This window comes from Heterodontus francisci, unplaced genomic scaffold (assembly GCF_036365525.1).
Source record: "Heterodontus francisci isolate sHetFra1 unplaced genomic scaffold, sHetFra1.hap1 HAP1_SCAFFOLD_419, whole genome shotgun sequence".
Classification (NCBI taxonomy): Eukaryota; Metazoa; Chordata; class Chondrichthyes; order Heterodontiformes; family Heterodontidae; genus Heterodontus; species Heterodontus francisci.
Window position 1 is genome coordinate 289,821 of NW_027140453.1, and position 14,083 is coordinate 303,903.

Below are 14,083 nucleotides of genomic sequence, written 5' to 3' on the forward strand. Positions count from 1 at the left end.
GGGAGAGAGAGTCTGAGAAAGGAAGAGAGTGGGAGACATAAACCTAGACACATGAGGAGAGAGAGAGAGAGAGACAGAGAGAGAGTGCAAGAGAGCGGAAGGTAAACTGAGATAGAGATAGATAGATAGAGAGAGAGAGAGAGAGAGAGAGAGAGAGAGAGAAGCAAATTGGCAGCCAATTCAATTCTGATTTGTTGAACTGGGTGAATGGGCGTCTCCAACATTGTATCACTTCCTAATGCTCTTCATGTTCCTCCCAATGATTTGTAAAGAGTGGATTTGGACCCTCACAAGAGTCTAAGCTCCTGATCTCACTCCTGTGTCTATTAAGAGAACAAGTTGAAGTGAAAGATGTATCTGTTACTGTGTCTGATAATCTTGTTTCATTGTAAGTGAATGTGAAATGCAAAAACTATCGGTAATAACTGTCCCCTCTTCTCCCTGTCTCCCTTTCATTCCCAGAAGTTCCCTGTTTACTGATCTCCTCCTCTCTCCATCTCTCTCCCAGATGTGAACTCACAGACTATCCTCCAGACTCCCGCTGCTGTCTCCAGATTTCCCGGGAAAGGAGTGGAACTGAGGTGCACAGTGGAGGGGAGCAGCAGTAACATCTACATGTACTGGTACAGACAAGAGCCAGGGAAGGAGCCGCTGTTGATGTTTTACTCCAATACTGCTAACTATGTGGATCCAGAGGGGACGGTGGACGGTTTTACCGCCAAGAAACTGAATAAGTACGAGTTCAAACTGGAGTCCTCCAACCTGCGGGAGAATCACTCAGCCATGTATTTCTGTGCCTGGAGTCTTCACAGTGACTCAGAGAGATGGAGAAGTTCAACAAAAACCCCAAAGGCAGCAGGAAACACCTGTGTCAGATAAAACCAGTCGGTGCTGCTTCCTGTTGGTTTTTTTTTTATCATTGGGAACATGTTTCTCACAAGAAGACAGTGCGGATTTAAATAGAAAGTGACAGGTTAGATATAGAAGCACAGGGGAATTGTGGAATAGACTTTGCAGAAATGATATCAGAACACAGAGGTTAAAGTTATCAAGATAGTTTGAACATCGGGGGATCTTTGCTCCAGAAAGGAGAAACTGAAGGGTAAGCATTCAACGGTCTTAGAGAGATTATTACAGATTTTAATATGTGAAATGAAGATCAGATAAACACAGATAGATAGATAGAGAGATAGATAGATAGATAGAGAGAGAGAGAGATACATCCGTTGTCGTTGGATGTCACGGTGTTTTCTTTCTCCAAAGGGACAGCAGAGTGCGCTGCAGGACCATGATAAACATCAGAGTCTGGAACACACTTTAACAGCGACCTGGGAACACAAGGAGTTCATTCATCACCTCGAAAACACTCCGCCCTTCAATGAGATCATGACTGATCAGTAACGTCCTGTCGCTCCCTCTCTCCATCCCTCTCTCTCCCTCTCTCCATCCCTCTCTCTCCATCCCTCTCTCTTCCTCTCTCTCCCTCTCTCCATCCCTCTCCCTCCAAACCTCTCCCTCTCTCTAGCCCTCACTACACGTAGGCAAACAACCCCACAATGTATAGGAACTAACTCAGCTCGGAACTCTTAACCATCTGAGCGCTGTTTCACACTGTTCAAAAGTGAGACCCCTCTCCAGATACCTTCATCTCCGGGACTGGGACATCTGCCTCCTGACGGCGAGATCAGAAGCTGCTGAAACCTGTTTACCAACTTTCATCTCAGACTCGAGTCGCATTTGATGTGTTCTTCAAAGAAACCAGCAGTTCAGACCAGTGAACAATTTAACCCTTTAACTCCCATTCAGCAAAGAGGTACGGTAGCAGAGTGGTTATTTTACTGGACTAGTAATCCAGAGGCCTGTACTAATGATCCCCGGACATGAGTTCAATTTTCACCAGGGGCAGAAATGGAATTTAAATTCAATTAAATAAATAAATAGAAATCTGTCATGGAAAGTATGAGTAATCCTGTACATGGAGTGTCGTAAAAACCCAACGGATTCATTGATGTCCTTCAAGGAAGGAAATCTGCCGTTCTAACCCGGTCTGGCCTATAAGTGACTGCAGACCCACAGCAATGAGGTTGACTATTAACTGCCCTCTGATATGGCCCAGCAGGTACTCCCAAAGATGGTTCACCATCACCTTCTCAGGGTCAATAAGGGATGGGCACACTCTCTGGGTATAGAGGCTTGTTTCCCTGAATTCTACTCTATCAAAGCCCTTTCTGAAATGTGAACACCTCTATTCAATCTCCCCCTATCCTCCTGTGTTGTATCATTCCACAACATTGTTATGCAAAGTAATGGGGTGGAGCAGAGTGTCGCAGTAAGTGACTGCCAATAACAATGACAACTGGATGCTGGGTATTTAATTGGATACGATATAGAAAACGCCTGCAAGTGTGTTGTTGAAAACTCCACACGTTCACACATCGAGTTAGTATCGAATGAAGAAATCATGTTGCATGAAGTTCTCTGTTTAATCTTGATGGCTGCATTCTTTCCACGTAAGTGAAAGTCAGAAACTGTGTAGAATAATGTATTGTAATGTCAGCGGTGATTCTGTCTGGAACACTCCTGTGTCTGAGTCTCACTCCACAACACTTGAGCTCAAAGTCAAAAGTAACACCCCAGGTGTCAGGGCTGAGGGAGTGCTGCACTGTCGCAGAGGCAGGACTGAGGGAGTGCTGCACTATCGCAGAGGCAGTACTGAGGGAGTGCTGCACTATCGCAGAGGCAGTATTGAGGGAGTGCTGCACTGTCGCAGAGGCAGTACTGAGGGAGTGCTGCACTATCGCAGAGGCAGTACTGAGGGAGTGCTGCACTGTCGCAGAGGCAGTACTGAGGGAGTAACTACATTGGTTGCAAAGCCTTTCTGATGTCTTGAGGTCCTGAACGGCGCTATATTAATGTCAGCCCTTTCTTTCTTGCAATGCAGCTCCTGCTCCAATCCATTATTGACTGAAATAATAATTTAATCGATGTTCCATCCCACAGGAATACTCGCCTCCTATGTGGAACAGTCGCCCTCTATCCTATCGATTGCAGCAGGAGATTCAACAACACTCAGATGCACGCTGACCAATACTGGCTGTACATTAATGTACTGGTACAGACAACAACCAGACAGGGCACTGGAATCTCTGTTCTATTCTGCGACAGAAGGGTCTGTTACAAATTACACGTCTGAGTCATTTAATGCAGTCAGATCCAGCAATGCACTGTTTACTTTGGCACTGAGAAACGCTGCTCCATCTCACACCGCTGTCTATTTCTGTGCTTGCAGTATCGCACAGTGTTTGAGAAAGCGGATTCGCAGCTGCAAGAACCTGCAGCGGATGAACGGGAGTTCAGTGCTCATCATCCACCGGCAGGGGGCAGCAGTAGATTGAATGTCAGTGTTCATCTTCCACCAGCAGGGGCAGCAGTAGATTGAATGTCTGTCCTCATTTTCCCCCGACAGGGGGCAACAGTAGATTGAATCGCTGTGCTCATCTTCCACCGGCAGGGGGCAGCAGTAGATTGAATCTCAGTGCTCATTTTCCACCAGCAGTTGGCAGCAGTGGATTTGAGCCTCCCTGATGGTTATGGACCCAGTAATAGAACACAGACCTTAGAACATTACAGCGCAGTCCAGGCGCTTCGGCCCTCGATGTTGCGGCGACCTGTGAAACCATCTGACCTAAACTATACCATTTTCATCCATATGTCTATCCAATGACCACTTAAATGCCCTTAAAGTTGGCGAGTCTACTACTGTTGCAGGCAGGGCGTTCCACGCCCCTACTACTCTCTGAGTAAAGAAACTACCTCTGACATCTGTCCTATATCTATCACCCCTCAACTTAAAGCTATGTTCCCTCGTGTTTGCCATCACCATCTGAGGAAAAAGACTCTCACTATCCAACCTATCTAATCCTCTGATTATCTTATATGTCTCTATTAAGTCACCTTTCCTCCTCCTTCTCTCCAACGAAAACAACCTCAAGTCCCTCAGCCTTTCCTCATAAGACCTTCCCTCCACACCAGGCAACAACCTAGTAAATCTCCTCTGTACCCTTTCCAAAGCTTCCACATCCTTCCTATAATACGGTGACCAGAACTGCACGCAATACTCCAGGTGCGGCCGCACCAGAGTTTTGTACAGCTGCAGCATGACCTCGTGGCTCCGAAACTCGATCCCCCTACTAATAAAAACTAACACACCGTATGCCTTCTTAACAGCCCTATTAACCTGGGTGGCAACTTTCAGGGATTTATGTACCTGGACACCAAGATCTCTCTGCTCATCGACACTACCAAGAATCTTCCCATTAGCCCAGTACTCTGCATTCCTGTTACTCCTTCCAAAGTGAATCACCTCACACTTTTCCGCATTTAACTCCATTTTCCATCTCTCAGCCCAGCTCTGCAGCCTATCTATGTCCATCTGTAACCAACAACATCCTTCGGCAATATCCACAACTCCACCGACATTTGTGTCATCCACAAATTTACTAACCCACCCTTCTACACCCTCATCCAGGTCATTTATAAAAATGACAAACAGCAGTGGCCCCCAAACAGATCCTTGCGGTACACCACTAGTAACTAAACTCCAGGATGAACATTTACCATCAACCACCACCCTCTGTCTTCTTTCAGCGAGCCAATTTCTGATCCAAATCACTAAATCACCTTCAATCCCATACTTCCGTATTTTCTGCAATAGCCTACCGTGGGGAACCTTACCAAACGCCTTACTGAAATCCATATACACCACATCCACGGCTTTACCCTCATCCACCTGTTTGGTCACCATCTCAAAAAACTCAATAAGGTTTGTGAGGCACGACCTACCCTTCACAAAACCGTGCTGACTATCGCTGATGAACTTATTCTTTTCAAGATGATTATAAATCCTATCTCTTATAACCTTTTCCAACATTTTACCCACAACCGAAGTAAGGCTCACAGGTCTATAATTACCAGGGCTGTCTCTACTCCCCTTCCTGAACAAGGGGACAACATTTGCTATCCTCCAGTCTTCCGGCACTTTTCCTGTCAACAATGACGACATAAAGATCAAGGACAAAGGCTCTGCAATCTCCTCCCTGGCTTCCCAGAGAATTCTAGGATAAATCTCATCTGGCCCAGGGGACTTATCTATTTTCACACTTTCCAAAATTGCTAACACCTCCTCCTTGTGAACCTCAATCCCATCTAGCCTAGTAGTCTGTATCTCAGTATTCTCCTCGACAACATTTTCTTTCTCTACTGTAAATACTGATGCTAAATATTCATTTAACGCAACCCCTATCTCCTCTGATTCCACACACAACTTCCCACTACTATTCTTGATTGGCCCTAATCTAACTCTAGTCATTCTTTTATTCCTGATATACCTATAGAAAGCCTTAGGGTTTTCCTTGATCCTATCCACCAATGACTTCTCGTGTCCTCTCCTCGCTCTTCCAAGCTCTCCCTTTCGATCCTTCCTGGCTAGCTTGTAACTCTCAAGCGCCCAAACTGAGCCTTCACGTCTCATCCTAACATAAGCCTTCTTCTTCCTCTTGACAAGCGCTTCAACTTCTTTAGTAAACCACGGCTCCCTCGCTCGACAACTTCCTCCCTGCCTGACAGGTACATACTTATCAAGGACACGCAGTAGCTGCTCCTTGAATAAGCTCCACATTTCGATTGTGCCCATCCCCTGCAGTTTCCTTCCCCATCCTACGCATCCTAAATCTTGCCTAATCGCATCATAATTTCCTTTCCCCCAGCTATAATTCTTGCCCTGCTGTATATGCCTGTCCCTGCCCATTGCTAAGGTAAACCTAACCGAATTGTGATCACTATCACCAAAGTGCTCACCTACATCTAAATCTAACACCTGGCCGGGTTCATTACCCAGTACCAAATCCAATGTGGCATCGCCCCTGGTTGGCCTGTCTACATACTGTGTCAGAAAACCCTCCTGCACACACTGGACAAAAACTGACCCATCTAAAGTACTCAAACTATGGTATTTCCAGTCAATATTTGGAAAGTTTAAGTCCCCCATAACAACTATCCTGTTACTCTCGCTGCTGTCGAGAATCATCTTTGCTATCCTCTCCTCTACATCTCTGGAACTATTCGGAGGTCTAGATTAGATTAGATTAGACATACAGCACTGAAACAGGCCCTTCGGCCCACCTAATCTGTGCCGACCATCAACCACCCATTTATACCAATCCTACACTAATCCCATATTCCTACCAAACATCCCCACCTGTCCCTATATTTCCCTACCACCTACCTATACTAGTGACAATTTATAATGGCCAATTTACCTACCAACCTGCAAGTCTTTTGGCTTGTGGGAGGAAACCGCAGCACCCGGAGAAAACCCACGCAGACACAGGGAGAACTTGCAAACTGCACATCGGCAGTACCCAGAATCAAACCCGGGTCCCTGGAGCTGTGAGGCTGCAGTGCTAACCACTGTGCCACTGTGGCGCCCCACAGGTCCATAGAAAACTCCCAACACGGTGACCTCTCCTCTCCTGTTTCTAACCTCGGCCCATACTACCTCAGTGGACGAGTCCTCAAACGTCCTTTCTGCCGCCGTAATACTCTCCTTGATTAACAATGCCACACCCCACCCCCACCCCCCTCTTTTACCATCTTCTCTGTTCTTACTGAAAGATCTAAATCCCGGAACCTGCAGCATCCATTCCTGTCCCTGCTCTACCCATGTCTCCGAAATGGCCACAACATCGAGATCCCAGGTACCAACCCATGCTGCAAGCTCACCCACCTTATTCCGGATGCTGCTGGCGTTGAAGTAGACACACTTTAAACCAAGTTCTTGCTTGCCAGTGCCCTCTTGCGTCCCTGTAACCTTATCCCCTACCTCACTACTTTCAACAGCCTGTACACTGGAACTACAATTTAGGTTCCCATCCCCCTGCTGAATAAGTTTAAACCCCCCCGAAGATCACTAGCAAATCTCCCCCCCCAGGATATTGGTACCCCTCTGGTTCAGGTGAAGACCATCCTGTTTGTAGAGGTCCCACCTACCCCAGAAAGAGCCCCAATTATCCAGGAAACCAAAACCCTCCCTCCTACACCATCCCTGCAGCCACGTGTTCAACTCCTCTCTCTCCCTATTCCTCGCTTCGCTAGCACGTGGCACGGGCAAGAACCCAGAGATAACAACTCTGTTTGTTCTCGCTCTAAGCTTCCACCCTAGCTCCCTGAATTTCTGCCTTAAATCCACATCTCTCTTCCTACCTATGTCGTTGGTGCCTATGTGGACCACGACTTGGGGCTGCTCCCCCTACCCCTTAAGGATCCCAAAAACACTATCCGAGACATCACAAACCCTGGCACCTGGGAGGCAACACATCAACCGTGAGTCTCTCTCGTTCCCACAGAACCTCCTCTCTGTTCCCCTAACTATGGAGTCCCTAATGTCTAATGCTCTGCTCCTCTTCCCCCTTCCCTTCTGAGCAACAGGGACAGACTCTGCACCAGAGACCTGTACCCCATTGCTTACCCCTGGTAAGTCGTCCCCCCCCCAACAGTATCCAAAACGGTATATCCAAAATGAGCACAGACCAAGCTGTAGAATAGATCAGCAGCCCAGTATGACCCAAATATTGTTCCACCTACATCCCTCGGGCCAGTGTTGCAGAAAACGTTTGCCAGGAGTCCCACCTGACTATTTGAGAATCAACATCTAGCTGTTGTTTTCTTAATTCGTTCATGTGATGTGGGCCTCGCTGGTTAGGCCAGCATTTATTGCCCATCTCTAATTGCCCTTGAACTGAGAGGCTTGCTGGGCCATTGCAGAGGGCATTTAATAGTCAAACACATTGTGTGGATCTGGAGTCACATGTAGGCCAGACCAGGTGAAGGCGGCAGATTTCCTTCCCTCATAGTCGTCAGAGAACTGGATGGATTTTTGAAACAATGGACACGATTAGACGAGCTTTCTTTCCAAAAAAAAATCCAGATTTATTAATGGCATTGAAATTTCATGATCTGTATTGGTGGGATTCACCCCACATCGCTAAAACACTAGCAGAGACTGTGGATTAGGAGTCTCGTTAAATTACCAACACACTAATACATCCCCGACAGGAGCAGATCATTTGGAATCCAGATGTCTGTAATTGGAAATCTACATGTGGCTAATTTGGGAATGCCGGTGAGGTTCATTTGGAAATCTGGATATGAACAACTGGAGAGTTCTAATCAGTAAATTAGAAACTGAACAACAGACACCCTTGTTGGGGATATTAACAACACTTAATCCAGTCACTCAACCATCAAAAGCAACCACGTCCATTCTGATTGGTTGGGTGGTGGAAAGGGGCGTGTCCAACACTGCATCACTTCCTCATGCCCTTCATGTTTTCCTCAATGATTTGTAAAGAGCGGATTGGTTAGTCACAGAACTGATCCCCTCTGTTCCACTGCCTTTGCTGTTTGAGAGGGCAGTGTCAAGTGGGCGATGTATCTGTTCCTGGCTCTGATAATCCTGGTTCAACGTGAGTGCCAAATACAAGGATTATCCTTCAGAACCTTTCTCTCCTCTCCCTGTTTTTCTTTCATTCCCAGAAGTTCCCTGTTTACTGATCTCCTCCTCTCTCCATCTCTCTCCCAGATGTGAACTCAAAGAATATCCACCAGACTCCCGCCGCTGTCTCCAGATTTCCCGGGAAAGGAATGGAACTGAGGTGCACTGTGGAGGGGAGCAGCAGTACCCTCTACATGTACTGGTACAGACAAGAGCCGGGGAAGGAGCCGCTGCTGATGTTTTACTCCAATACTGCTAACTATGTGGATCCAGAGGGGACGGTGGACGGTTTTACTGCCGAGAGACCGACTGACTCCCAGTTCAACCTGGAGTCCTCCAGCCTGTAGGAAAATCACTCGGCCGTGTATTTCTGTGCCTGGAGTCTTCACAGTGACTCAGAGAGATGGAGCAGTTCAACAAAAACCCCAAAGGCAGCAGGAAACACCTGTTTCAGATAAAACCAGGTGGTGCTGCGTCTTGTTGGGTGTTGTTTTTTTTATTATTGGGAACATGTTTTTCACAAGAAGACAGGGCGAAATTTAATAGAAAGTCACTCTAGAATTTGCCTTTATAGCCACTCCAGGCGCTGCTCCACACACCACTGACCACCTCCAGGCGCTTACTCATTGTCTCTCGAGATAAGGAGGCCAAAGAAGACGAAGATATAGAAACACAGGGGAATTGTGAAATAGACTTTACAGGAATGATATCAAAACACAGAGGTTAAAGTTATCAAGATAATTTGAGCATCGGGGGATCTTTGCTCCACAAAGGTGAAGACTGAAGGGTCAACGTTCAGCGGTCTTTGAGAGGTTAATAAATATTTTAATATGTGAAATGAAGATCAGATAAAGCCAGACAGACTGGCAGATAGATAGCTAGATAGATAGATAGATACCTAGATAGATAGATAGATAGATAGATAGATAGATAGATAGATAGATAGATAGATAGATAGATAGATAGATGGATGGATGGATGGATGGATGGACAGATAGAAACAAACGGTGTGGTGTTATGTCACTGTGTTTTCTTTCTCCAAAGGGACAGCAGAGTGCGCTGTAGGACCATGATAAATATCAGAGTCTGGAACACACTTTGACAGTGACCTGGGAACACAACGAGAACATTCATCACCTCGGAAACACTCCGCCCTTCAATGAGATCACGACTGATCAATACATTCCCATCGCTCCCTCTCTGCATTCCACTCTCTCCCTCTCCATCCCTCTCTCCATCCCTCTCTCTCCCTTTATTTCCATCCCTCTCTCTCACTCTATCTACCAAGCTGGTGTAAAATGAGAGAATGCCGTTATACATTCCTGTCTTTTACAGGGGCAGTGACTGTCTCTCTATCTATCTCTCGATTTCTCTCCCTCTCTCTATATCTATCTGTCTACCTGACTGTCTCTCTATCTAGCTCGATATTTCTCTACCTATCTGACTTTCCCTCCATCTCTCTATTTCTCTACCTCTCTCTATATCAATCTGTCGACCTGACTGTCTCTCTCTCTATCTATCTCTCTACCTGGTTGTCGATCTCTTTGTCTCTCTATCTATCTATCTCTCTACCTGTTTAAATATCTCTCTGTCTCTGTATCCATCTAACTCTATCTTTAGGCGATTACAGTTCGTGTGAACTAATTAAATATACTGCAGTAATGTAACAAATGACTGTCTTTTCATAGATTTTCTATATATTAACCAGTAGAAGATGTCGTTCATCATCAATTATCTATCAAAATCCTCTATGATCTTCAATATCTGGATCACATCTACCATTAACCTTCTCTGCTCTAAGGAGAGAAACCCCCAGCTTCTCCAGTCTCTCCACAGTAACTGAAGTCCCTCATCCCTGGCACCAGTCTGGTTAACCTCCCTCTAACCTTCACTGCAAAGAGGCGAACAACTCCCAAATGTACAGGAACTCAATACATCTGGCGATTAAACATCGAGACAGAGAGGGTGAATCAGGGAGACATAGAGAGGAAACACTCAGCATAAATGAAGGGGTCAGAGGGAGACAGAGAGAGGAAGATGCACACACACGCGTGCGCACACACAGATACAGAGAGAAAAAGAGAGAGAAAGAATGGGAGACAAAGCTCGATACATGCAGAGAGAGAGTGAGCAACAAATAGTAAGAAAGAGAGAGGAAGATGCACACACGCGCATACACACACACAGATACAGATCCTGTTCCTCCCAATGATTTGTAAAGAGTGGGTTGGTTATTGACAGCACTCATCATTCCTGCTCTCTCCCCTTTGCTGATTCATTGAGATTTCATTGAAACAATATTTCTACTTCACATTTCTTTTGGTTATGTTTTTATTTATTTATCTATTTCTTTCTCTCTCCCCACTGGACTGAAGTTCCCTGTTTATTGATCTCGTCCTCTCCCTGTCTCTTTCCCAGATGTGAACTCACAGACTACCCGCCGCTGTCTCCAAATTTCCTGGTGAGCAGGTGAAGCTGAAATGCACCGTGGACGGTAGCAGTGACCCTTACATATACTGGTACAGACAATACCCGGGGAAGGAGCTGCAGCTGATGTTTTACTCCCTAACTGCACAAGGGGTGAACTCAAAGGGGACGGTGGAGGCTTTCACCACCGAAAGACCGACTGACTCCACGTTCGACCTGGAGTCCTCCAGCCGACGGGAGAATCATTCGGCCGTATATTCCTGTGCCTGGAGTAATCACAGTGACTCAGAGAGATGGAGCAATTCAACAAAAACCCGAAAGGCAGCAGGAAACACCTGTGGAGGGTAAAACCGTTCGGTGCCTCGACCTGCTGTTCCCTTTTGCAGAGTGAAAGTGTTTATTACAATAAAAAGAGCTGAGTTAATATTGTAGTGAGATTTTAGATTTACAGGTACTGGCGAGGGTGCAATGAACGATGAATAAGGATGTCACGAGATCTCAGAATGTAACTATCTGGAATCAATGACAATAATCTGGATTTTTTATGCACTGACCCTGTGTTTACCTTCTGCACAGGGACAGCAGAGGGGGTTCCAGGACCATGGAATGGACAATGGCTTTGAAAAGGATTTAGTGAGAAAACGGAAAGAGCGGGAGGTCTGCAGATCCAGCTTGATATACATGAACAGGACAAGGACACCCACTTTGTTAGAGAAGGGAAGATAGTGTATGTGTGTGACAGAGAGAGATCTAGTGAGAGAAAGCAAAAACGACAGACAGAGTTAAAGAGACTGAGACAGAGAGGGAGACAGAGATAGAGACAATAAGGGGATATTACAGGGATTGATCTGGAGAATGAAGGATTATTGTAGGGATTGATCTGGAGAATGAAGGATTATTATAGGGATTGATCTGGAGAATGAGGGATTATTATAGGGATTGATCTGGAGAATGAAGGATTATTATAGGGATTGATCTGGAGAATGAGGGATTATTATTGGGATTGATCTGGAGAATGAAGGATTATTATATGGATTGATCTGGAGAATGAGGGATTATTATTGGGATTGATCTGGAGAATTAAGGATTATTATAGGGATTGCTCTGGAGAATGAGGGATTATTATCGGGATTGATCTGGAGAATGAAGGATTATTATAGGGATTGATCTGGAGAATGAGGGATTATTATCGGGATTGATCTGGAGAATTAAGGATTATTATAGGGATTGATCTGGGAGATTGAGTGGGGTCAGTGAGTGGAGTCAGTGAGTGGAATCTATGAGTGGGGTCAGTGAGTGGTGTCACTCAGTTGAGTCAGTGAGTGAGGTCAGTGAGTGGGGTCAGTGAGTGGGGTCAGTGAGTGCGGTCAGTGACCGGGGTCAGTGAGCGGAGGCAGTGAGTGGAGTCTGTGAGTGGAGTCAGTGAGTGGGGTTAGTGAGCGGGGTTAGTGAGCGGGGTTAGTGGGGAGTCAGTGAGTGGGATCAGTAAGTGGGGTCAGTGAGTGGGGTTAGTGAGCAGGGTCAGTGGGGAGTCAGTGAGTGGGATCAGTAAGTGGAGTCAGTGAGTGGAGTCACTGAGTTGTGTCACTCACTGAAGTCAGTGAGTGAGGTCAGTGAGTGGGGTTAATGAGCAGGGACAGTGAGTGGAGGATGTTAGTGGAGTCCGTGAGTGGAGTCAGTGAGCAGAGGCAGTGAGTGGAGTCTAAGAGTGGGGTCAGTGAGTGGGGTCAGTGAGCGGGGACAGTGAGCGGGGACAGTCAATGGAGTCAGTGAGCGGGGTTAGTGAGTGGGGTTAGTGAGCGGGGTCAATGGGGAGTCAGTGAGTGGGATCAGTAAGTGGGGTCAGTGAGCGGGGTTAGTGAGCGGGGTCAGTGCGTGGGGTCAGTGAGTGGAGTCAGTGAGTGGAGTCACTGAGTGGTGTCACTCAGTGGAGTCAGTGAGTGAGGTCAGTGAGTGGAGTCAGTGGGCGGGGACAGTGAGTGGAGTCAGTGAGCGGGGTTAGTGAGCGGGGTTAGTGAGCGTAGTCAGTGAGTGGGGTCAGTGACAGGGGTTAGTGAGTGGGGTCAGTGCGTGTGGTCAGTGACTGGAGTCAGTGAGTGGAGTCACTCAGTGGAGTCAGTGAGTGAGGTCAGTAAGTGGGGTCAGTGAGTGTGGACAGTGAGTGGACTCAGTGAGTGGGGTCAGTGAGAGGAGTCAGTGAGTGGTGTCGGTGAGTGGAGTCAGTGAGCGGGGTCAGTCAGTGGGGTCAGTGAGTGGGGACAGTGAGTGGAGACAGTGAGTGGGGTCAGTCAGTGGTGTCAGTGACTGGGGTCAAAGAGAGGAGTCAGTGAGTGGTGTCAGTGGGTGGGGTCAGTGAGATGAGTCAGTGAGTGGGGTCACTGAGTGGGGTCACTGAGTGGGGTCACTGAGTGGGGTCCGTGAGTGGGGACAGTAAGTGGAGTCAGTGAGAGAGGACAGTGAGTGGAGTCAGTGAGTGGTGTCAGTGAGTGGGGTCAGTGTGTGGGGTCACTGAGTGGGGTCAGTGAGTGGAGTCAGTAAGTGGTGTCAGTGAGTGGGGTCAGTGAGTGGGGTCAGTGAGTGGGGTCAGTGAGGTGGGTCAATGATTGGGGTCTATATCGATCGATCTATCTATCTATCTATCTCTCAATCTATCTATCTCTCAATCTATCTATCTCTCAATCTATCTATCTCTCTATCTATCTATCTCTCTATCTCTCTATCTCTCTATCTCTCTATCTATCTATCTATCTATCTATCTATCTATCTATCTATCTATCTATCTATCTATCTATCTATCTATCTATCTATCCACCTATTGCTCCATCTATCTTTCTATTGTTCCATTTGTCTATCCATCCATTGCTCTATCGATCCCTCCAGCTATCGATACATATCTCTATTTATCTCTATTTATCTATTTATCTATTTACTCTGTCATCTATATATATTTGTCATCGATCGATTTATCTGGCTCTTGTCTGTCTAAGTGTATATCCATCCCTCTGTTGTTTATCATATATCTAACGTCATTGTTTACATCTCGCAGTTCCATCAGTGATATATCATGGTTTGCTATTTTGTTGATATTGTTGTATCTTCTTGTTC

At 46.4% G+C, this 14,083-nt stretch overlaps 2 gene segments (V, D, J or C); both read left to right on the forward strand.

Annotated features, from left to right (window-relative positions):
- Window positions 1-295: 295 nt before the first annotated feature.
- LOC137359828 (T cell receptor beta variable 30-like) lies at window positions 296-1,741 on the forward strand. The segment is given in 3 exon segments: window positions 296-388; window positions 509-811; window positions 1,623-1,741. Coding segments are annotated over 3 exon segments (459 nt in total).
- Window positions 1,742-8,418: 6,677 nt separating this feature from the next.
- LOC137359849 (T cell receptor beta variable 30-like) lies at window positions 8,419-8,918 on the forward strand. The segment is given in 2 exon segments: window positions 8,419-8,522; window positions 8,639-8,918. Coding segments are annotated over 2 exon segments (297 nt in total).
- The last annotated feature ends 5,165 nt before the right edge of the window (window positions 8,919-14,083 follow it).